Source organism: Cervus elaphus, chromosome 12 (genome assembly GCF_910594005.1).
Source record: "Cervus elaphus chromosome 12, mCerEla1.1, whole genome shotgun sequence".
NCBI classification, from domain to species: Eukaryota; Metazoa; Chordata; class Mammalia; order Artiodactyla; family Cervidae; genus Cervus; species Cervus elaphus.
Window position 1 is genome coordinate 13718492 of NC_057826.1, and position 24434 is coordinate 13742925.

Here is a 24434-nt window from a genome sequence, read left to right on the forward strand (position 1 = left end):
GCTCCACGGCACCTTGCCAACACCTTAGATGGAGCTCACAGTCAAGGACTGTTTGTGTTCAGGCCTCCACTAAACGGGGGGACTCTCTGAGGATGAAGAGGCAGGTCACTCACTCGTGTGTCCTATGCACCTGTCAGGTTTAGTCAAAGAGAGCTGAAAGAATAGACTAAGTGTCCAAAGTGAGGACAGGGAACCGAGGAAAGGGAAAGGAAGGAGGGGAACATGCTGGCAGGGTCAGCAGACTGCTGACCTCCGCTGGGCCTGCTGGCTACGGCCCAAGCCCTGGCCACTCACCCTTTCCCCTTGCTCGAGGCAGAGAGCTAGAAAAGTCCAGAAGCACAGGACCCACTAGAGCTGTCTCAGGGCCACTTTAGGGCATGCGCATTTGCTCATTCAGAACAAATATCAGAGAAGCAAATGAGCGATCTGCATAAACATTTCTATGTGATCTTCGTGTCATGTTCAAACTCCTTGGCTGACCACACGCTCCCTTTCGTTATAATTGACCAGACTAGGATGCAGCTTTTTCTACCCCCAAGGAAATCACCTATTTGGGTCACCTCATTTCTACAACATCCCCCACCTCAACGAGGTCTCCTTGGCCCCAGCAGTTGCCCACATGTTCTGAGACCGTCCGCAGACAATTCCCAGGAATGAATCAAAAATCGGCCAACCTAGCCATGGGTCCCTGGGTCACAGTGTTGTCATGACACCTCCTTTGTGATCCCAAGCTCTCCTCTCTCACTGCGAATCAGAGGCCCACGCTCCACCCCACAGGCCTGCCAGCAGTTTCACTGGGACTGCCCCGATCCTGGGGAAACACAGAATGAGGATGAAGGGAGGGGAGGAGGAAGGCCCTCACCTCCATCAGAAGAATGTCCTTCGAGCTCTGAGCCTGCACCTTTGGGTGCTGGACCTTCACAGCCACCGTCCGCCCATCACGCAGCACGGCCTTGTGGACCTGGGCCAGGGAGGCCGCCCCCAGAGGGGTGTCGTCAAAGCTCAGGAACAAATCATGAATCTGCCAAGAGAGGAGAAGAGAGGACAGGGCAATTACGAGGACTCAACTCAGAGGGGCGGGAGGAGGATGGGCCAGGGCCTCCACCAGCGGTGGCTCATGCCTCCATGACAGACTTCTTCTCTCTCAGCTGCTTTGCCTGGGTCCTTGCAGCCATGGAAATTCACACACACCTGTCCTGACTCAGGAAATGAGACAGAAAACACATGTGGAGGACGTGACTCACCTGTGCTCAGGAACCCAGCGCAATCTCCACTTAAAGCCAAGAAAGTGCCATCTAGAATGTCCAAGATTGTGCATCATCCACCCATTTAATTACCTACCACTGTACCTCCAGAGACTTCCCTGGTGGCTCAGACGGTAAAGAATATGCCTGCAAGGCAGGAGACCCAGGTTCGATCCCTGGGTCAGGACAATCCCCTGGAGAAGGGAATGGGCACCCATCCCAGTATTCTTGCCTGGAGAATCCCACAGACAGAGGAGCCTGGTGGACTACCGTCCATGGGGTTGCAAAGAGTCGGACACGACTGACTAAGCAACGAACACTTGTACCACGTGTGCCTCCAAGGCTCTCATGTATGGATACACTCGAAAGTTAACAGAACCTGGGCCCAGGGCAGCTCAAGACAGGGGATCAGATGGAAGATGTTTCAACGCTGCCAACTTGGAAAGCTCAAGGACACGTGGGCTGGAGGCTCCAAACCCAGCAATGTCCACTTGTTGCTGCCTGAGCCTCTACATGGGTCCCCAAGCCCACGCCTGACCCAGCCCCCTGGCAGAGCTCCCAGGCTGCAGACCAGAGGTGGGCTTTCAGTCTTCATGGGTGATGCCATGCCAGGCATCCTGGGCAGACCCCCGTCCTCTGTGCCTCACTTGCTCTACAAATCGGACCGTATACCCCGTGCTCTTTCATCTCCTCTTCCCTTCTTCCCTCCCCCCGCTTCCCTCTTAGAAATGCCATCCCAGTTCTCCCGAAGGAAAAGGTCTTTCTGACTTGAATGGTATCAGCTAAACGGTCCAGATAGGAATACTCTACCAGATGGGAAGGAGGGTCCCAAAAGCCTCTTGCAGAATCTCCCCAGGGCAGAAATCCACGTCCCCTCCATTTCTTGAGTTCCCTGGATAGCCTCACAATTCTGGAAAATCCAGACATTCACACGCACACATACGCACACCCGTGTGCATGTCTCACACACCTCCCCTCCTCGTCACGCCAGGCTCTCAAGCCGAGGTCGACGCAGCCCCCGGGCCCCGCTGCCTCCCTCTGTCCCCTTTCTGCAGCGGCCACTCCACGCTGCCCTCCAGCCCCTCGCCTCTCCTTGGACTTCAGAGGTTCACAGGATCCAGGGCCACCCCCACCCCGTCCCTTTGTTTGCTAGGCCGCACCATCACTCCGCTAATCTCCTCTCATAAATCACTCGCTCCAGTCCTGTCATCATTTTTGGAGCTTTCACTGACTCCATGCCATTTGTCAATATCCTGCGGGGGCCAAAGGTCCAGGCGAACGCGGGAGGGGCCTCCCCTTTTCTGTCACGGGCAATGCGTCCAGACTGGCTTCCTGTCCCCTTCCTTCCTCACTTTGTACCCCGCCCTTACTGCCCGCTTCCCCAACCACATAACCTGTCTTTTTCCCTCCCCTCTGGGCTCCCTGAGGCCAGCTCCTTCCCAGACTGTCACCCTGAATCACCCTGGGTCTCTCCACACAAGAACCCCTTATCCTGGGCCTGGGCGTAGACTAAGAACGACGGGACCACCTGCCCTCCATTCTGCATTAGAACACCAGCTCCAAACACGCAGCAATTTTTTTTCTGTTTTGTTCGCTGCTGACTTCCTTGCACTTAGAACAGGACTGGAACTTGTCGGTGCTAAACAAATATTTGTTGAAGGATCGAATTCACTATTCTCTCTATTGGAGAGGGGTTGAATCAACTCTTTCCTCCTTTTGGAAATGGCTGGACCACCCTGCTCCCACAGCCCTCCTACTCCAAGCGCATGTCGGGAGTAGGATTTACCTGCGGGCACCCCGCCTGTTACTCCAGGGTGGGTGTGAGACCCTGGCCTGCTGAGTCAGAACCCCGGGGAGCTCCTCGGGCCATCCTGATTGGATCAGAGATGGACACATGACCCAACTGGTCCAATCAGACTCAAGTGTTCTGTTTGACCTGTGGAAGGGCTTTTCTTTCTTGTTGTTCAACTCGGAGCTGAAAACTGAAGGTGAAGCCTGGAGCTGCCAGGGGCCACATAGTAGACACAAAGAGGAAAGCCGAGCTGGAACGAGTGAATCCCGGTCACACTGGTCCTAGCCACCCTCGGTGCCCACTCCATATATCTTTTTTTTTTTTTTTTTTTTTGCTGAAGGCAGTGTGAGTTGTGTTCTGTTACATACAACTGAAGGGGTTCTGCCTGACGCAGTGTGCACTCAGGCCCCAGCTGGAATAGATGCAAGAAACCTGGGCACAGTGCCCGATGCCCCCCAAGAGGATCAGTGAGTGGGAATTCCATCCCCTCCCCACCCTCTTGCTGGGACTGAGATCCAGAAACAGAAGCGGGCTGGAATTTCAGCAACGTTCCCATCTGTTACGTAACGGCAACCACACCACTTCCTAGGAAACCCTCCGGTAACTCCTGAAGGAGCACCAAGGAGAAGGCTTTTCTGGAAAAATAGCTGTGAACTCAGACCCTCACCTCTGGCAGCTAGACTGGGCCAAGCTCCCCGCTGCAAGGAGGTCTTGGAGGTCATCCGAGCCTACCCCCACCCCAAGCCTCCGCCTGGCTCCCTGGGCACATTTTGCTCATCCTCTGAGAAGGACAACCCGTCTTCGAATCCGTGTCATTGCAGGGACGTTGCAGAGTCACTGCAGCCGAAGACTGACATGGCATCACTAGGGATGTGTGTCCAGAGAGTGGCCAGGAGGGCAGGAGGGGGCGGGGGAGGGGGAGCCGGCCAGGGCAAGCATTGCCCAGCCTCCAGGGTAAGAGGAAGGCTCGTCTCCCATAGCCCCAGGGAATGGGGAGGGGGCCTTTTACAACCCCCTGCTCCCGCCAGGGGCTGGAATGGGGGGCAATCCCAGGACCACCCAAGCCCAGGTGCCAATTCAGCACCCTGAACAAGGCCGAGCTGTGAGGACTTGCCCAAATCCCCCATTTGACCAGTGGAAGCGAAGAGAGGCGCGGACAGTAAGGGTGCACAGGGAACCTGATGGAGAGATAGCCCACCCCTCCCCACCCCTGCCCCCCACCGCCTCCCGGAGCCCCTGGAGCCATCCTTCTCCCCTCTATCAGTAAGCAAATCACACACCCACACCCACCGTGCTTACACACACACACACACACTAATTGATTGCTGGTGAATGTTCCTAGCTGGCTTATAAAAAAAGGTAATTAAAGATTGGTGCTACAGCCTGTAATTAAATATGAATAAAGTATCTCTAAATGGAACCTTGATTCAAAGTGTTCGCTGAAAGTACTTTATGCTGATAGAGAATAAGGAAAAATAGACCCTGTCCCAAAAGCAGAATTATACCCCCCATGCAGCTGAAACAAACGCCACCCCCCTCCAATCAGGCCTCATCCCCCCAGCCCTTTCAGCAGAAAACCATTAGCAGAAACAAACTGCAGCATTTGCAGCAATTAGATTCAAGCAGGGCCCTCAGCTGCCTCCCGTCACTCGCAGGAACCCATCTCCCTTTCTAGGGCTTCCCTTCCCCTATGCTCTCATTTCTTCCCCTCTGGGTCTGGCGGCAAAATCAATTAAGTAAAACAACTACATTTTAAAATGACTAGTTATGTGCTTTTTAATTACTGTCGGCTCATGATTCAAATATATCGATGTCCCTGTCTGGAAAAGGAAAAATAATCAGAAAGAAAGTTGCTCTAATTTTGTATGATGTGCGTGTGCGTATGCGTGTGTGTGTGTGTGTGTGTGTGTGTGTGTGTGTTGGGGAGTTTATGGACATCAGAAGGGTGTGTGTGTGTGTGTGTGTGTGTGTCTGTGTGGGGGAGTTTATGGACATCAGAAGGGCATGTGTATGTGTGCGTGTCTGTGTTGGGGAGTTTATGGACATCAGAAGGGCGTGTGTGTGTGTGAGTGTGTGTGTGTGTGCGTGTGTGTGTGTTGGGGAGTTTATGGACATCAGAAAGGCCAGAAGAAACATGTCACCCCTAGGGGTTTAGCTGACCAGAGGCTCAGGTTAAGACTTTGTAACACACGAATATATGAGATGATGGGTGTTAACTAAATTTATTGCTGTAATCATTTCACAATATATGTAAGTCAAACCATCACGCTGTACAACTTAAGCTAATACAGTGATGAGTATCAATTACATCTCAATAAAACTGGAAGGAAAAAGATGCCAGCAGACTGGCTTCAGCTGAGGTCCAGGAATCAAGAGACCATGTGACATGATACCCCAGTCCAGGGCAGAGTGACTCCCAAGAAAATCAGCCAGGAGGAGTCCCACGAAGCCAGGTTACCGGGCAGTGTTTCCAAAATGCCACACTGAGGAGTCAAGCGCTGGCCAGGTCCTCATTCAGCCCAAAATAAGGAGGCAGGAAGTCAGGATCTTTGGAGAAGCCTCGATAATAATCCCTGGGGGAGAGTTCCTCTTGGGTCTCTCAGCCAGCCCCACCAGAGCCTACAGCCAAGCAGTCTCATGAGGACTGGTGCATCAGTCACAGGATGGGGAATGTCCCAGATTTTCCAGGATGATCCAATAGCAAATATCCTCTCCTGTTGCCCCCACACTCGTTCACCTCAGACCTCTTCTGGATTCAGAAACAACATCCCCACATGATAAAGCTAACAAATCGAACAGGCCCTGAACTGGCCAGCTCTAGAAAGAAGCAAATCCAGGCCTTGATGCCAGGGCCAGGCAGTTCCCAGTGAGGAGCCAGGACGACTGCCTGGGGCACCTGAGCGGGTTACCATGGCATCAGCAGCCAACGACATCTGGCTCTCATGGTCTTGAGATGGCCCACCCCACACCTGGCTGGGTGCCAGCAGCCTTTGGCCGCCGCCTGATGGGGAGAAGGACAAGTACCCGTGCTAATGAAGTGGCAGGAGTGAGCAGTACCCACCCCAGCCTCAGGCAGACAACAGAGCTCTAGCTGGCTAGAACTCTGCAAAACACTGTCCAAGCCTGCCGTGGACAGGAAATCCATTCCCCGCTCTGGGCAGCATTCCCCAGGAGCCTGCCCCCAGAATCCCTACATCTCACAGTTGCCCCATCAACTGCTACCCCAGTTGCTGCCAGTCCTGCCCCTTGAGTAGGGGCTGGACTTAATGGCCATCACTCCTAACAAAGAGCGCGTAGAGGAAAAGACACTGTCCACTTTCCAAGACTGTCACCGTGATATCCTCCTTGCTTTCTCTCTTGGAATGCTTGCCTGGGGGAAAGCAAGCTGCCATGTCATGAGGCCCCTCAAGCAACCTGTGGAGAGACCCACGTGGTAAAGAACCGAGGCTCCTGCCGACCGTGGGTCACTGTGAAGGCAGCTCCTCCCCTCCCCACCCAGGCCTTCCGATGCCTGCAGCCCAGCTGACATATTGACTAGAACCTCACAAGGAGACTGAGCTGAAGCCATCCAGTGAGTTACCCCCAGGTTCCTGACCCGCAGAGACCTTAAGACATCAGATGCCTGTTGTCTTAAGGCACTACGTTTAGGGGTAATTTGTTATGCAGCAGTAGCTGATTAATGGACCCCAAGCACACCCTGCCAGACATCACTAATCAATCATAGCTCCACTCCTGCTGGGCCCAGATGATGCCTCAAAATCTCCCTCAACCCTGAGCTCCAGGCAGCCACTACCAACTGACCAGAGTCAGCATATGAGATGAAACCAATCTGCCATTCCTTTGCCTGAGACAGCTGGACGGCATCACCGACTCAATGCACACGAGCTGGAGCAAACTCTGGGAGCTGGTGGAGGACAGGGAAGCCTGGCGAGCTGCAGTCCATGGGGTCACAAAGAGCTGGACACGACTGAGCAACTGAACAACAAGCCTCAGCCCATCGGTCAACAAATATACACAGACAGAAACCCCGGCAGGAGCATGGGTCAACAAAACAGGCAGTCCCGAGCCACGAGGAGACCTTGGTCCAGCAGAATGTCCTACTGGAAGAAGGCGACAGCCTCTGAAAAACACACCTGATTCCAGCAGGACCTGCTGGAGAGGGTGCCCCCTGCCCCGGGCGCCTCACCCAACCCCAAGGGACCTCCTGGCAAGGTAAGAAGAGGGGACCTACAACACCACCACACAGACCCCGGGGGGCCAGGGAGAGGACAGGGCATCCAGTGTCTCTCCCATCTCCCCACTCAACAGCTGCCCTGCCTCAAGGTGGGGGCACCCCCATCTCCAGCTGCCCGCTCAGAACAATTTATTATAATAAAAATCACATCAACTAGAACAGCTCAAGGACACCTAGATCCTTTCATGGAAGTTGTGTTCTCTCTGGGGTTCTAAAAGATCGAAGCGTCGGTTCTGCAGAGCTGTTACTTACTGCTACTGCCAAGCTGGGCCAACAGCAGAACTTGAGGCCCTTCTCGACAAGGGTCACCCCCAGAAATAACAAAACATCCTTCCTGCCGAAATTCTTGCAAGGAGGCTGGCACAACACTCAACTCTTACCAATTTGCTGAAGAGCCTCCAGGTACAGGGTGATCATCTATCGGGCTCTGCCAAGGGCATCACAGGTCAGACTAAGCTTCTTTTTTCCTGCAGGATGGTAACAAGTAGCTGACGGAAAGAGAAGCAAGAAGCCAGGAGCAGCCACACCCTAGGAGAGCCACGGTGTGTTCCCATGGGAACGCCCACCCACTGGCCAGGACAGTCAGATTTCCAAGAGGCAGCAAGGCATAGCGATTTCAATGCAAGCTCAGGGTCAAACTGCCCTGACTCAGATTCTGGCTCCAAGGTACATCAGCTTGGGCAGTGACATAACCCCTCAGTGCCTCAGCTTTCTCATCTGTAAAATGGGAATTTTGGTACCTACCTCATAGTATTGTATGAAACATCATACATAAACAGCCTAGGATAGAGCCAAAGAAGACCCCCCAATAACAGTACCAGGAGTAGTGGGTATCCCATCCAACATCTCCATGAAATCGGACATGCTCTAATGAAAAGGGCATTGGAACAAGGAGGCTGTCAGGTCAGCTCTATCAGCGAGTGAAAGCCACCATCCTCTTTTACCTGAAGACTCCTAACTGGTCTGCCCATTCGTGTTCCTTTCTCTGCCAAGCCCTCTTCCACATACAGCTCAGGTGAGTTTTTCCAAACATAAGCTGATCATGTCACGTCTCCCTGCTTCCACCACATCACCAGCTTGCCAGGGTCAAGATCCTTAGCACGACCCACAGGGGCTGACCTTGCCTACCTCTCCAGCCCTTTCTCCTCCTACTGGCCCCCTCCAGCTCTCTCTGCCCTGAGCAGATGGCCTCTTTTGATGACCAGCACACTCCCATCCTGCCCACTGCAGGGCCTTTGCAATGTGCCATCCTCTCTGCCTAGAGGGAATGAATAGGAATTCCTCATCGAGGGAATTCCTACTCACCCTTCAAATCACAGCCCAATGGTCACCTCTGCAGAGAAGCTGCCCCGTGTACAATCTCAGAGCTCACTGCCCTCCTCAAAGGCCATCACACAGTTGCCCTTTGCCTCAGTTTATATTTGCTGCATCTCCCTCTTCCCTGCCAGATGACAGACTTCTGCTCCAGCTCAGCATTGCCACTAAGGCGCCTGGCACATAACTGGCGAATGAATAGAGGTGAGGTTTTAATGTCTCCATTCACTTCCTGGCAAGGGGACTCTGGGCCTTCCAGCTGATTTGGGGCAGCTAAAGTGGCTACAGTTCCCTCAAGGTGGCTGGGCACCTTGAGCGCTGTGGGTGGAGGGACTCTATGGAAATGTTGTGATAATAATGATTAATAAAAAGCAGATAAACACCCAGTGTGGCTGGCCAGCCCCGGGAAGCCATCCATTAGATCTGTCATTCATTAGCGGTTGGGGGGGAGGGTGCAGTCCAATCAGATCTCCTCAGTTTAAGCAAACCTTCTGTAAATTGTAGGCTGCAGGCGCTGACATTTGATAAATTATTCTTCATAATCCGCCGTGGGCTGTCATAAATCTAATCTTTCAACGTTCCCCATCTTAATAACTTGTCCGGCCGCACAGGGTGACAGGTCTATGTCTCTGCCTGTGATAGAGATCTCTGGGGTAACGAGACCAGAGATTCCAGGCGTGCAGTGTGAAGTTGAGGACCGCCCCCCACAGCCATGGCAGGTATCCCCTAGATTATCAGAGTGCAGAGATGATGAGTTGTCTGGGGAGATGAGAAGTGTCTGGGCGGGGGTGGAGGAGTGGGGGTGGGGGGTTAGGGCTGTGCCAAGTCTTCACACCCCATCACGCGCCCAGACACATGGGGTGCCAGGAACTCAGACCCAAGATCCAGACAGGCTGAGCTCTACGCCCTCCGCTGCAAGCCTGCCCATGTGAGGACTCACCACTTCTTCCTTGAACTTGAGCTTGGTCGGAATAAGGGATGTCACAATATCTCTGCTCCGCGAGGGCTGGATGTTTAACTGTGGGAAATTCCTTGCATTTGCATAATCTTTGTAGCTCTTATGTAATTCCCTACCCTCTCTTGAGGTTAGGTAGAGGTGATATCACCGCCCCCATGGCACACAGGAGAACATAGCCCCTAAAGGTCATTTGTTCATTCAACAAACACTCACCGAATGACTGCCATGTGCAGGGCCCCTGGGCGAGTCACTGGGGACCCGATGGGGAGAGTGAGTCCTAACTGGGTACAGCCACCACCCTCTGGAGTCACTACTGGAATGTCAGGTCCAGTAGGGAGACAGGAATTAATTACAAAATCACAAAGAAAGGTACACGAAGGGAAAGGTAGCTAGTGCCATAAGAGCCTGTGCTCAGAGGGTTAAACCTGGGCTGGGAGAACTTCTTGGAGGAGGCGACAAAGAGCTGAGCTCTGAAGGATGAGGAGCCAGTTGATCTGCTAAAGAGAGGAAGCAGGAGCCTTGTAGGCAGAGGGGCAGCCTGTGTGAACCATGAATAAGGGGAGCATGTCGTGGCAACAGGAGACAGCCAGAGACAGGAGGATCTGCAGCCCCCAACCAGATCTGGGGGAAACCACACGCAGTCCCGGCTGAGCCCAGCTACGGGAACAGGGGTTAAGAATGCCAGCCACTGCCTGCTTTTGTAGCCCACAAGCAAAGAGTACGCTTTCACATTTTTTAAGTGAGGAAGATCAAAAGAATAATACTTCGTGACATGTGCAAGTTACATGAAACTCAATTTCCACACCCATCAATAAAGTTTTATTGGGACCCAGCATGCCCATTCATTCCTTATTGTCTACGGCCGCTGTCATCCCGCAATAGAAAAGTTTAGTCATTGCCAAAGAGAGTATGTGGCCTGAGAAACCTAAGCTGTTTACCATCTGGCCCTGTGGTAGGCAGAAAAATGCCCCCCTCTAAAGACAGACAACTCACCAATGCAATGTACGTGATCGGGGGCAAACTTGGGGAGGCGGATAGGGAGGGACAGGAAGGCCTGGCATGCTGCAGTTCATGGGGTCGCAAGGAGTCGCACACGACTGGGCGACCAAACAACAAAGATGTCCATGTCTCAGTCTCCAAAGAAGTAATGAAATTAAGGCTCTTGAGATGGGATAGTGTCCTGAATTCCCGTGTGGACCCAGAGCAATGGATATAAGGGTCCTTATGTCGATAAAAGGGAAGCAGAAGGGCCAGTATTAGAGCAGAGATGTGAAAAGGAAAGAGGTGAAAGGATGAGAGTGAGTGAAATTTAGAGACGCTTCGCTGCTGGCTTTGAAGATGAAAGAAGGGGCCACAAGCCAAGGACTGTAGGCAGCTGTATAACTGGAGAAGACAAGGAAACAGGGTCTTCCTCTTCCCTCTTCCCTGCCTCCAGAAGGAAAGCAGCAGCCAGCACCTGCATTTTAGGGCTTCTGACTTGGTCGGGAAGATCCCCTGGAGGAGGGCATAGCAACCCACTCCAGTATTCTTGCCTGGAGAATCCCATGAACAGAGGAGCCTGGCGGGCTACAGTCCATAGGGTTGCAAAGAGTCGGACATGACCAAAGTGACTTAGCATGACAGTAATATAATAAATGTATATTGCTTTAAGCTACTAAATCCGAGGTAATTTGTTATAGCAGCAAGAGGAACCTAAAACAGGCCCTGAAATAGTGTAACACTCTCAGTACATGTCAGTTTTTATTCTTTTTCCTGCATTTCCCAGGATAGAGGTGGGGCTAGAACACTGGAGACTGTGGCAAGGAGCTGTACCAGATTCGTGGGGGACCCAGGTCAAGGGCCAACCCTGAGACGTGAACCAGGAAGGGCGCATCACGGCTCCCGGTTCTGCAGCACCAGGGGACACACCCAGAACCAGTCCTGTCCTCACCTGCTTCCCAGGGCAGGGCGCTCTCTGCTCCCCCAGCTGCCTCAGGCATTCCCTCCCAGCCCCCAGGTCAAACCCTAATACCTGAATCAGCCTCTGTCCTTCCTCCCAAGGAGTCTCAGACTTCACACAGAACCACCTGTCATCAGCTCACACACCAAAGACAGGAAGAGCAGCGGGGGCCCTGAGAGACCCCTCATCATCCTGCTGATGACACAGGAGCTGTCCCCGCTGTTGAAGTAACAGCCCCTCCTTCTATAAAACCCATTGCACACACACACACACACACACACACTCCTACGGCTCTCATCAGATGCGGGTGCTGATGACTTTTTTAAATATCTGGAAACCAGGAACCCAGTGCTGGATCCCAGCCTCTCCAGGCTGAACCCCAAATTGCTCAGTCTCACGTGGACTCTCCAGCCTTCTCTGACCACCAGCTTTCAGGAGAGAGATGGCCACTGTGCAAACCCAGCCCTGTAGGAAGACCCTTCCCCAAGCTGCTTGCAGGCTGATCCGCTAACTCACTTCCCCCACCATCCCCTTCGGTGCTGTGGTCAGAACCCTGGGAGGTCCCTCTCCCTGGTGCCTCCCTGTTTGATTCATCCTGAGTCCTGTGGATTCAGCCTCCAAAGCACATCTGTTCACCTTTCATCCGAGTCACCATCACCTCTTGCCTGGATGACCTCGAGAGCCTGGTAAGTGATCACTCGGCTCCACCCCGATCCCCTGCGAGCCTGCAGGCTGGGCTGTGTGGTTCTCTGCAGGGAGCCGGTGCCCCTGCCAGCCTCCAAGCTCCTGAACATGCCTGGTGCCTCTCCAGCCTCACCTTTTGGAGTGTCTCTCTGTCCAGCTACTACACCCCTTTTTGCCCCCCAGACAGATCCACGCTCTGCCCCAGCCTGCGGCCTCTGCATTCTCTCTGTCCCACCTCCCCTCCCCCTAAGGTCCCTCTGGCCTCAGCTTCATCCTCACTTCCTCAGAAAGGCCACCCAGGCCCCCACACGAAGAGCACTCCTCTTGTCTTGCGGCCATTATCACAAGTGCCAATAGCTTTTCATTTTCCCGAATGCTTGCTTAGCATCTGCTGTCCCCACAACGGGATCGCGAGCGCCTATGAGGGCAGCTTGCTCGCACACATGACCCCCGGCGCCCCACGATCGAGCTCGGTAAACATCTGCTGAGCCGATAAATGAACGAGCCAAAGACGGGTGAGGTGCTGGGAGGGAGGAAGGCTGCAGAGGGTCCACGCGGGGGCCCCAGCCCGCGGGCCAGCCACGCCACCCAGCCCCAGCCCCGGAGGCCCCAGCCCCCCGCTGCGGCTCGGGTACAGAGGTCTCCCCGGGCCCTCAGCCCTGCCTCTGCCCGTCCACTCAGGCCGCTCCACCCGCCCTCCCGGCCTGTCTGCTCGCTCCTTTTACAGCACTGAGGTCCTGCTCGGGTCTGTCCCCCTTCAGAAGGTGCCCTAATTCAGCCCTCCCTGCATCCCTATTTGTGGCTTCCAAGAACACTGGAAAACTTGCCCAAACTTCAGAGAACTTCCTCTCGTCCTGTCTCAACCTCTCGTTAAGTTACATCTACAGCTCAGTCTGTATCCAAAACACAAGCTCCTCCGAGCAGTCACGTGATGCCAGTAACTCGAGGAGAGCAGCCCACTCGGCACCCTCCTCTGACTCCGCCCCGCCCGTTCCGCTGTGGGAAGTGCTGCGCCCTCCGAGTCCGGGGGTCTAATCCCACCCCTGCCACCCGCCGGCAGTGTGACCTGAGGGAAGCTGCTTCACCTTCTCTGGATCTCAACACCTCCTCGCTTGTAAAAGGAGGTGTCACGTGACCCTTGATAGCCTTCCCAATTCTGTGATCCGGGAACGCCTACCTTCCGGCCAACAGTCCCCTAACCGTGCCTCCCAGCTGCCTTCTACACACATGCACACACACACATGTACACACTACATCCGATTCTCCACCTGGAGTCGGCTTACCCTCTCTGGTCTCACACACACACACACTCAGAGTCACTCCCAAGTGGCACAGGCAAGGCCCCTAAGGGGTCCTCCTTGAAGCAGAGCCCCCCGTGGGTAGAGATCACCAAAGGTGCCTGGTCTGGGACACAGGCTTGTTCCTGAAGCTCCATGAATAAAGAAGCAGGCACAGCTGGCCTATTCATAATCAGCATAAAAAATTGATTAGCCCTTTCCAGATTAAACATTATTGTTTCAACGAGGAACATAAATCAGGTGGACGTGGAGGGCTTGCCCCCCTCTGCTGCCAAGGAGCGGCATCGGGTAGACGGCAAACAGGGCCAGTGGGAAGAGAGGAGGGCCCCCCACCTGCACGCACAGAGGGGTGGTTCCTTGCCCAGGGGGGGAGCTGGAGAGGAGAGCCTGACAGCGCCCGAACCCCGTCCCCAGGCTCCTCAGAGCGCCCGCTGAGCCATCACCTGACGTGGCCAGCCTGGGGCTGAAGGCAAAGGGGAGGACTGGAGTGACATCACAGGAGGAAGCTTGGCCCCCAGGGGCCAGGCTGGGTCTCAGAGGCCCAACAGCACGGCCTTTTTTAAAAAATTTATTTATTTATTTTAATTGGAGGCTGATTACTTTACAATGTTGTAGTGGTTTCTGCCATACATTGACATGAATCAGCCATGGGTGTACCTGTGTCCCCATCCTGAACCCCCCTCCCACCTCCCTCCCCATCCCATCCCTCAGGGTCATCCCAGTGCACCAGCCCTGAGCGCCCTGTCTCATGCATCCAACCTGGACTGGTGATCTGTTTCACATATGGTAATATACATGTTTCAGTGCTATTCTCTCAAATCATCCCACCCTCACCTTCTCCCACAGAGTCCAACCAAGGAAACCAGAATTGAAAGAGACACGTGTACCCCAATGTTCATCGCAGCACTGTTTACAATAGCCAGGACATGGAAGCAACCTAGATGTCCATCGGCAGGCGAATGGTTAAGAAAGCTGTGGTACATATACACAATGGAATATTACTCAGCTATTAAAAAGAATGCATTTGAATCAGTTGGTTGATTCAAATGAGGTGGATGAAACTGGAGCCTATTATACTGAGTGAAGTAAGTCAGAAAGAAAAACACCAATACAGTATATTAATGCATATATATGGAGTTTAGAAAGATGGTAACGATGACCCTATATGCAAGACAGCAAAAGAGACACAGATGTACAGAACAGCACAGCCTTGAACCGGCTCCTCTCCCCCATGAAGCAGGCAGGGTAACTGCAGCGTGCGGGCCTCTGGAGTCAGACACTGCTAAGGTTCAGTCACCAGTCCAGCCACTGTCCTGCTCCGTGACCCTCAGTTAGGTTTCTGAGCATCTCTGAATCTCCGTGTCCACACCTGGGAAACACGGGGAAAGGGATGCCCACCTCGCCGAGCTGCTGTGAGGAATAAATGAGATCCTGGGTGTCTGAAAACCTCCAACACGTACCGAGGAAAGAGAAAACAGCACTTCATCCATACTCGGTTCCTTGACCTGCCGGGGTTCCCATTGCCTGCCCCAGCTCCCACTCAGCAACGCGAGGAGAAGTCATCAAACGCCAGAATACGACACCTTGTGAACGGCAGGGGGCTCCTTACAGGGAACAAGGGAGCCCAGGGGTGAGGAGCCTGGACTCCGCAGTCGGTCCTGGCCTTGCTCCTGATTCTGCCTGATGCTTTCTGTGTGACCTCAGGCATGTGGCTCAGCCTCTCTGGTCTTGGTTTGCGCCTCTGTGAAATGGGAATAACCGCACTTCCCCCTCAAAGCGCAGCTGTGAGGGGTGTGAGAGGTGATATCTGCAAGTTGTGCAAGGGTCCCACACATTCCCTCTGGTCTTTCCTCTGGTTCTGGCCTAACTGCCATTCTCCATATTTGCATCTGTGCTTGAGGACTCGGGCTCCAAAGCCACAGGAATTAACAGCCCTCAGGAGCAGCCCTCACTCAGCAAGCTAGCTGGTGCATAAACACCCTACCTTCTCCCTGGCTGATGGGTGGGATAATTCTAAGACGAATGTTTGGAACCATTTCCCAGTCTCCCCACAGAGTTAACCTTCGTCCACCCACCGTGGCAGCTGGTTTAACAGCACACAGCCGCCGCTCCTCCTCTGCCCTGGACCACATTCCCACTTCCCTACTGGAAACACCTGCTGTTTGTTCTTGTTGTTTACTCGCTCAGTTGTGTCCAAGCCTTCCGCAACCTCATGGACTGTAGCCCCCCAGGCTCACCTGTCCACGGAATTCTCCAGGCAAGAGTACTGGAGTGGGGTTGTTATTTCCTTCTCTAGGGGATCTTCCCGACCCAGGGATCGAACCTGCATCTCCTGCTTGATAGGTGGATTCTTTACCACTGAACCACCTGGGAAGCCCAAGCACCTAAGCTTCCACAAAACCACTTGCCCTGGAACCCTTTTCTTGGAGTCATCTTCTGGGAGCCCCCAAACAGAATGAGCACCTCTCATGCCATTAGCACCGGGCCAAAGTTGGCATTTACATTCCCTGTAGGATGGGGCAGAACCTGGGACTCCTCCGAACCATCGCTTCTACGCCAGCCATCACCAGTAAAGACAGTTGTTGGGCTCAGACCGAGACAGAAACTAGTGCAGTCACATCCACCTTGCCCATGCCACCAATCCCAGCCCTGAGAGATGCAAGTAGAGGCCCTCTTTCCACAGGAAGGGGACAAAAGGCCACAGTTTCATTCAAGGAGAAGATGAGGGCCCTGCAGTCCCTCCAGCAGCCCCAGAGGGCATGGGTGTCAGCTGTCCAGGCAGCTCCTTCAAGGGCAGAGACTACGGCACTGGTCCTCTGGCCTGTAGCCATCAATGAGCCCTGACTCACTGTCCGGCTTAGGGCACTTGCTCGGAGCCACAGGAGGATGGGATGGTGAGGGAAGAACGTGGCCCTGCCTCAGCCCCAGGAGACAGCTAAAAAAGGCTGGTGGCTCAGCAGTGGAGAATCCGCCTACCAATGCAGGAGACACAGGTTCGATCCCTAGGTTGGGGCGATTCCCTAGAGAAGGGAATGGCAGCCCACTCCAGTATTCTTGCCTAGAGGATTCCACGGACAGAGGAGCCTGGCAGGCTACAATCTGTGGGGTCGCAAGGAGTCAGAGACGACTGAGCGACTAAACATCAGGGAGAGTTCACCTCTGCCAGACGTGAGTGACTGACAGAGTCCCCACCCCCTCCCCAGGTTCCTGCCTTGGGCCACTCCATCCATCCTGCACTGTTGACTGACTCTGCTGAAATGTTTTTCTCATTAGTCAGAGGGGCCTGCATAACACACATGCATGCGCGTACACACACACACACACACACACACACACACACACACACACACACACACACACACACACACACACACACACACACACACACACACACACACACACACACACACACACACACACACACACACACACACACACACACACACACACCCTCTTAGCTGATTTGACGTAACATTGCTCCTAAGAGCTGGAACCTGGGGCCACTCCCTGAAGCTTACAGATCCAGGCCCTCTTTAACACCTCTTCCCTCCAGGAACCAGCGCCTCTTCAGGGCTTGGGGTGGGGCCTTAGGCAACAGAGTTCAAAACCTGCCTCCTTTAGCTTTGTGACTCTGGCTGTTACTTAATCCCTCAGGGCCTCTGCTGCCTCATATGCAGAACTGGAATGGTAAAAACTACTGACCTTGCAGAATGACTTAGAATGTTTCTAAGGGTTAGAAACAAAACCTATAAAACATCCAGCCAAGGTGTACTATATAGCAAGTACCAAATACACAGACACTGTACCATTATCATCCGCTGACATGAACATCTCTGGTTCTGTTGGCCTCCCCTTTTCATGATGCCTTCCTGTGCCTTGTCCCTTCCACCCGACCCCAACTGTAACCTTGGGTTTGCTTCCTGGGGCTACCAAACCAAATCACTACTGACTGGGTGTCTTAGAACAATACAAATGTACTGTTTCATGGTTCTGGGGACTAGAAGCCTGGAATCAAGGTGATGGCATGCCTGCATTCCCTCTGCAGGTTCTAGGGGGGAATGCTTTCTTGCATCTTCTTGCTTTCTGCTGGCATCCCGCAGTCTTCCAAGTTTCTTGGTTCATCATCATTACATCACTCAGAGCTCTGCTCCCACTGTCTCATGGCCTTCTTAGAAGGACAAACCAATCACTGCGGCCCACCCTAAGCCAATACAAACTCATCTCAGGTTGCCTGCTTACATCTTCAAATCCTCATCTCACAGTCTGAGGTTCTAGATAGACGTGAGTTGCAGGGGTGGTGGGGGATGATGGGGAACATTTTATTTTGTAAAGTGAAACTATAAGGGGACAGAGAGTCCCTCCTGGGGCCACAGCTGGGAAGAGGTGAGGCCAAGAGAGGCTGGCGGCCAGTGGTCATGGAGGGAACCATGAGGGAAGCTGACCTTCACTCACAAAGGTCACTCAGGAAGAAGTTGAGAGACAGAGAGGAGAGTCTGGGAAGAGCTCCCCGAAGGCCCAGTTCCACTCCAACCCTTGCTGAGATGTGGTTCCATGAGCCAAGACATCTGCCTTTTTACCTCCGCTAGTTCAAGTTGGGATTCTGATCCTCACAGCCAATGCACCATCCGTGATGAGTTGATTTATGTCCAAATATCCACGTGTTAACCCCCAGCACTTAGGACACAAACTTGCTTGCAAACAGGGTCCTTGCAGCTGTAATTAGTTGAGATGAGATCATGGTGGCATAGGCTGGCCCCCTGATCCAACAGGACTGCATTTATGAAAACTGGAAATTCAGACACAGAGACAGACATACACATAGAGGGAGAATGCCAGGTGAGGGTGAAGGCGGAAATCGGGGTGATGCTTCTATAAGCCAAGGAACACCACAGACTGCCTGAAACCTCCAGAAGCCAGGGGAGAGGCATGCAACAGGGCCTCCCTGACGCCCACAGGTGAACCATCCCTGCCGACACTGGGATCTTAGACTTCCAGCCACCAGAACTATAGGACAACAGATTTCTGTTGCATAAGCCACCTGACTTGTTTACAAGTCATTACAACAGCCCTTGCAAACTAACAGACCCTCAGCCAAGTTCCCTGTCATTCCAGCCCTCTGGCCTGCTCTCAGTGGGAAACAAGCTGAGGTCAGCCCTCGCTGACCAGCACATGCCCAGCTTCACGTGCCCTCATATCTTCCTCCTTAAATCTTCCTCATCCTCTGAGGGCCAGCTCACGGCCCACCTCATCCAAGAACCCCCTTCTGAACTTGCCCCACAAAGTGAAAAGTGAAAGTGAAAGTCACTCAGTCGTGTCCAACTTTTTGGGACCCCATGGACTGTACAGTCTATGGACTTCTCCAGGCCAGAATACTGGAGTGGGTAGCCTTTCCCTTCTCCAGGGGATCTTTCCAACCCAGGGATCGAACCCAGGTCCTCCTGCATTGCAGGGGGATTCTTTACCAGCTGAGCCACAAGGGAAACCCAAGAATACTGGAGTGAGTAGCCTATCCCTTCTCCAGCGGATCTTCCCAAACCCAGGAATCGAACCCAGGTCTTGCACATTGCAGGGGGATTCTTTACCAGCTGAGCCACAAGGGAAGCCTAAGAATACTGGAGTGGGTAGCCTATCCCTTCTCCAGCAGATCTTCCTGACCCAGGAAGCAAACCGGGGTCTCCTGCATTGCAGGCGGATTCTTTACCACCTGAGCCCTGCATTTCTCCTGCATCAGCCCCACAGCTGAGCAAATTCTTCTCTAATTACTCCCCCTGTGGAGCGTTCTGTCTGCCTGGTTTTGGGGGTGTGGGAAGGAGGGATGTGGCTTTAACACTTTCTGTATCCTCCACAGCGTTGACACAGAGCTAAGAGCTATCAGTCACTCAACAAACCTGTATTTTCTGAGCGAGCAAAGTATTAGTCCATGAGTGGGGCCCCCATGAGCTGAGGCTCTCTCTTCACAGAACAGCCTGGGCACAGCAGCCCAGCAGAGGATGTGGGCATCCCTGCAAGCCAGATGCCAGGGACGGGGACCACCCCAAGCCTGGCCTGTGGGCTGAGGGTGAACTGGTGAGCAAACGGGTAGAATCGTCTCAAACCACAGATGGGGCTGACAGAAGGATACAAAGAACAGAATTCTATCCCTTTGGGAGATGAACTTAGGGATGTCCAGCCTCCTCGAAATCCACAGGGGACTCCAAGGTCTCAAGCAGGGTGGAAGCTACCTGAGGCCCTCTGGGTTTCGCTGAGAACAAGAATGGCCTCGTTTCCCGTGCCAGCCCCCTCCTTCCGGGCACAAAGTTTCCAGCCCTGAACGGAAGAGTCCAGGAGGATGAGCCCTGGGTCAGGGGCCGGGAGACCCAGGTTCCATTCCTGCCTTTACCACCAAGAAGCTGTGCCACTCTGGGCAAGTTACTTCCCCTCTCTGAGCCTCAGTTTCCTCACCTGCCAAAAAAAACCAGGCTTGGACAAGATGACTTCAAAACCCTTATAACCCGTGAGTTCGTGACACTCTGGGATAATCTGTGTCTAAAGCAGCTGCCTCCGGTCAGTGAGGGCTCAATGAGAAGATACAGCGTTTGTCAAACCCCAGGGAGATCCGGGCACCCAGGTGAGGGGCTGGATATAAAGTGAGGATCCTGTCTTACTGCTTCGTTTCTTCCTCACAGCCCCACACAGGACAACTACAGCTAACAGCTGCTGGGATTCACGATAAGCTGGGCACTGCATTTTAGATGGTCTAGTCTTTCAAACCTCGTCACAGCCCTATTAATGCAAAAGTTCTATTATCATTCCTGTTTACAGATAAGGAAACTAAAGCTCAGGAAAAAAAAAAAAAAAGAAACCAATGAGGGACTTCCCTGGTGGGCCTGGGGCTAAGACTCTGAGCTGCCAAGGCAGGAGGCCCAGGTTCCATCCCTGATCAGGAAACTGATCCTGCATGCCACAGCTAAGACTAGGTGCAGCCAAAGAAATGCATGAAATAAACAGATTTTTTAAAAAAGAAAGAACTAATGATACAGTGAGAATATGGTAAATTCAGGGTCTGGGCAAAGCCTGATGAATCCAGAGCCTGTTTTATTAACCTTTATGCCATGCTGCCTCAGAAATGATCCTTTTGGTCCTTCTAGAAGCCAAACCCTGGCCTCCCGTCAGCCCGTCATTTAAATAGCCCCAGACACACCCTCATACAGCACTCTACAGCCTGAACAGGACTGTCCCATGGAACAGGGGGACCAAGACCGAGGCGGGCAGAGCTGGCCTCCCTGAGAACCCAGGCCCCGCAACCCCGAGCACGATGTCCTGCCCCCGATGGGGTGTCTCGGTACGCGTTATAACCCATTATTAAGCACCCTCTGTGTGCTGGGCATGGACAGCGTCCTGAGGAAATCCCAAGACGAGGGGCAAGGGACCTGCCATCCCGGGAACATAAACTGCCCTCTGAGACGACCAGACCACCAGGCTGAAAGAGAAGGCCGGCCTGTTCAAGGGCACAGGGGCATCTGAAATGGCGCAGAGGTCAACCCAACCACATTACAACACCTACTATGTGCAGAGCCCACACCAGGCCCCACTGGGGACTCAAGATGGGGAGGCAACCAACCTTAACACAACAGACAACTGCCTAAGAGCGGCAACAGGGCGGGGGGGACACAAAAGAGCCATTAACCCTGATGGGGGGCCCCTGGGGGGCCCAGGGGGACCACTTCACCAGATACTGCACCTCAGTTTCCCAGATGTAGAGTGAGTAATAGTAGTACCCATCTCAGAGGGTTCTAGTGAGAAGTGAGCTGATCCATGTGAAAGCTTTCCTGCAATGCCTGACACCTGACAGGCATCCACAGTGTGTGTGTGTGTCTGTGTGTGTCTGTCTGTCTGTGTGTGACAGGCATCCACAGTGTGTGTGTGTATCTGTGTGTCTGTGTCTGTGTGTGACAGGCATCCAGTGTGTGTGTGCGTCTGTCTGTGTATGTGTCTGTCTGTGACAGGCATCCACATTGTGTGTGTGTGTCTGTGTGTGTCTATGTGTGTGTGACAGGCATCCACAGTGTGTGTGTGTGTGTCTGTCTGTGTGTGTGTCTGTGTGTGACAGGCATCCACAGTGTGTGTGTCTGTCTGTCTGTGTGTGACAGGCATCCACAGTGTGTGTGTGTGTCTGTCTGTGTGTGACAGGCATCCACAGTGTGTGTGTGTCTGTCTGTCTGTGTGTGACAGGCATCCACAGTGTGTGTGTGTGTCTGTGTCTGTATGTGTGTGTGTCTGTCTGTGTGTGACAGGCATCCAGTGTGTGTGTGCATCTGTCTGTGTATGTGTCTGTCTGTGTGTGACAGGCATCCACAGTGTGTGTGTCTGTCTGTCTGTGTGTGTGTCTGTCTGTGTGTGACAGGCATCCACAGTGTGTGTGTGTCTGTGTCTGTATGTGTGTGTGTCTGTCTGTGTGTGACAGGCATCCAGTGTGTGTGTGCATCTGTCTGTGTATGTGTCTGTCTGTGTGTGACAGGCATCCACAGTGTGTGTGTCTGTCTGTGTGTGTGTGTGTCTGTCTGTGTGTGACAGGCATCCACAGTGTGTGTGTGTGTGTCTGTGTGTCTGTGTCTGTATGTGTGTGTGTCTGTCTGTGTGTGACAGGCATCCAGTGTGTGTGTGCGTCTGTCTGTGTATGTGTCTGTCTGTGTGTGACAGGCATCCACAGTGTGTGTGTGTGTCTGTGTGTCTCTCTGTGTGTGTCTGTGTCTGTATGTGTGTCTGTGTCTGTGAGTCTGTCTGTGTCTGTGTGTGTGTGTCTGTGTCTGTGTGTGTCTGGGTCTGTGTTTGTGTGTCTGTCTGTGTGTGTGTGTCTGTGTGTGTCTGTGTCTGTGTGTGTGTGTCTGTCTGTGTCTGTGTGTCTGTGTCTGTCTGTATGTCTGTGTGTGTCTGTGTGTCTGTGTGTGTATGTGTCCATTTGTGTGTGTGTCTGTCTGTGTGTCTGTCTGTGTGCGACTATGTGTGTGTTTGTGTGTGTCTGGGTGTGTCTGCCTGTGTGTGTCTGTGTGTGTCTGTGTGTGTCTGTGTATGTGTGTCTGTGTCTGTATGTGTGTCTGTGTGTGTATGTGTGTGTATGTGTATGTGTGTGTGTGTGTCCATGTGTGTGTGTGTCTGTGTGTGTGCGCTGTTGCTGTTTTCGCGGTGGCGGTGGTGGGGAGAGTCGGAGCTTAAAGGAGGAGAAAGCCTGAGAAACAAGGAGAGAGGCGAGGCCGGCCCGGGGCGCAGAGGCACCGGGGCGGTCAGGGCGCTTGTGTGAGGCTGCGGAGAACGTGGGCGCGAGGGGGCGCCCCGCTCCCGGGGGCCTCGGGCGCACAGCGGAGAGGGCCGGCCCGGGCTGTGCGGGCTCACCGAGGCGGGACGGGCGAGGCGAGGTGAGGCGAGGCGCGGGCCCGGGCCGGCCCAGCGCCGGCGGCGGGGAGAGCAGGCGGCGCCTCGGTCTCCGCCCGAGACTAACGGCGCGCCATCCGTCCGCTGACAGGGACGCTGCCGGCCATCCATCTCCCGCTCGTTAAAGTACCATTTTATGGCCCAAATCTCTCTCCCATAATTGATAAAAATCTCCTTTGGATGTTCGGCATTATTGGGGGGAAAATGTTTTTCTATTTTTCATTATGTTTTTTAATATAAATGTGTTTTTCATTGAGAGCTGCTGGGAAGGCTGGAGGAGCCCAAGTCGGCGGGGAGGAGGGCCGTCTCCCCCTGGGCACACCGCGTCCTGCCCCCACTCCAGCCCCTTCTGCTCCCCTCCCAGAACATTCGGGCGGTAGCCTGGGGGAGGCGGGGCGCTGTCTGGGGAGAGGAAGGAACCAAGGTTGTGCTGAAGACCAAGAGAAGCAGGTCTACAGACGGCTGAGCCCTGGACGTGGTCCCCAGCTCCAGGCCAGCAGAGCAGCCCCCGGGGTGATAAAGGGCGCACGCACCTTGGCCCGGCATGTGCCGGGGGGTATGAGAACCAAGCAGGAGCCCCCCCACCCCAACCCCGAGGGCGGGGACCCCCAGGGGCTGACACAGAGGAGAGCTCCATCAGAAGTGTGAGGGAAATCAGAGACGCACAGGGAGGAGTTGGGTGGGCCTTGGAAAGAAGGCAGCGGGGAACACACGACCATGGAGGCGGGTGTCATCGAGGAGGAAAGCTTTCACAGGCCCGGGGGTAGGAGTGATTCCCCCGCAGTCTGCCCTACGCCTTGTCTAGACCTAGTTCAACCCGGGGCATGTTCGTCACTCATCCCATACCCAACTCCTCCAAGACAAGGGAAGTCGAGTCCAGCTGCCATCCTTCAGGTGAGGCAGGCAGAGGGGTCCTAGTGAGAGTCCATTCCTAGGCAGGTTGATAAGAAGTCCGTGGTCCCCGAGGAGGAGAGAGGGGTCTGGGGGTCTCAAGGAGGAGGAAAGGACAAATTTTTTTTTTTTTCCTCTACATTCCTTAGTCTGAGTCACATAAAACAGTTTTTTTTTTTCTTTAAGCCTGGAACTGATGATTACACAAGTCAGTTTAAACTCTGTACTAGGGATTATGTAACAACAGTATATCCTGCTTGAGGACAGTTTCTCCTTCCTGAAAACCTTCTGACTAATCCTGATATCTTCAGTCAGTTTAGTTCAGTTGCTCAATTGTGTCTGATTCTTTGCAACCACATGGACTGCAGCAGGCAAGGCCTCCCTGTCCATCACCAACTCCCAGAGTTTACTCAAACTCATGTCCATTGAGTCAGTGATGCCATCCAACCATCTCATCCTCTGTCATCCCCTTCTCCTCCCACCTGCAATCTTTCCCAGCATCAGGGTCTTTTCAAATGAGTCAGCTCTTCACATCAGGTGACCAAAGGATTGGAGTTTCAGCTTCAACATCAATCCTTCCAATGAACACCCAGGACTGATCTCCTTTAGGATGGACTGGTTGGATCTCCTTGCAGTCCAAGGGACTCTCAAGACTCTTCTCCAACACCATAG

The 24434-nt window shown here is 53.6% G+C and overlaps 1 protein-coding gene across 3 annotated transcripts in view; it reads right to left on the reverse strand.

The window, feature by feature from the left end:
- The window catches only part of ADCK1 (aarF domain containing kinase 1), a 127456-nt gene that overhangs the window by 41378 nt on the left and 61644 nt on the right, over window positions 1-24434 (reverse strand). For all 3 annotated transcript variants that reach the window (XM_043920531.1, XM_043920533.1, XM_043920532.1), the window contains one exon: window positions 863-1021. In XM_043920531.1, coding sequence (XP_043776466.1) covers window positions 863-1021 — 159 coding nt within the window. The remainder of the gene's footprint in view (window positions 1-862; window positions 1022-24434) is intronic.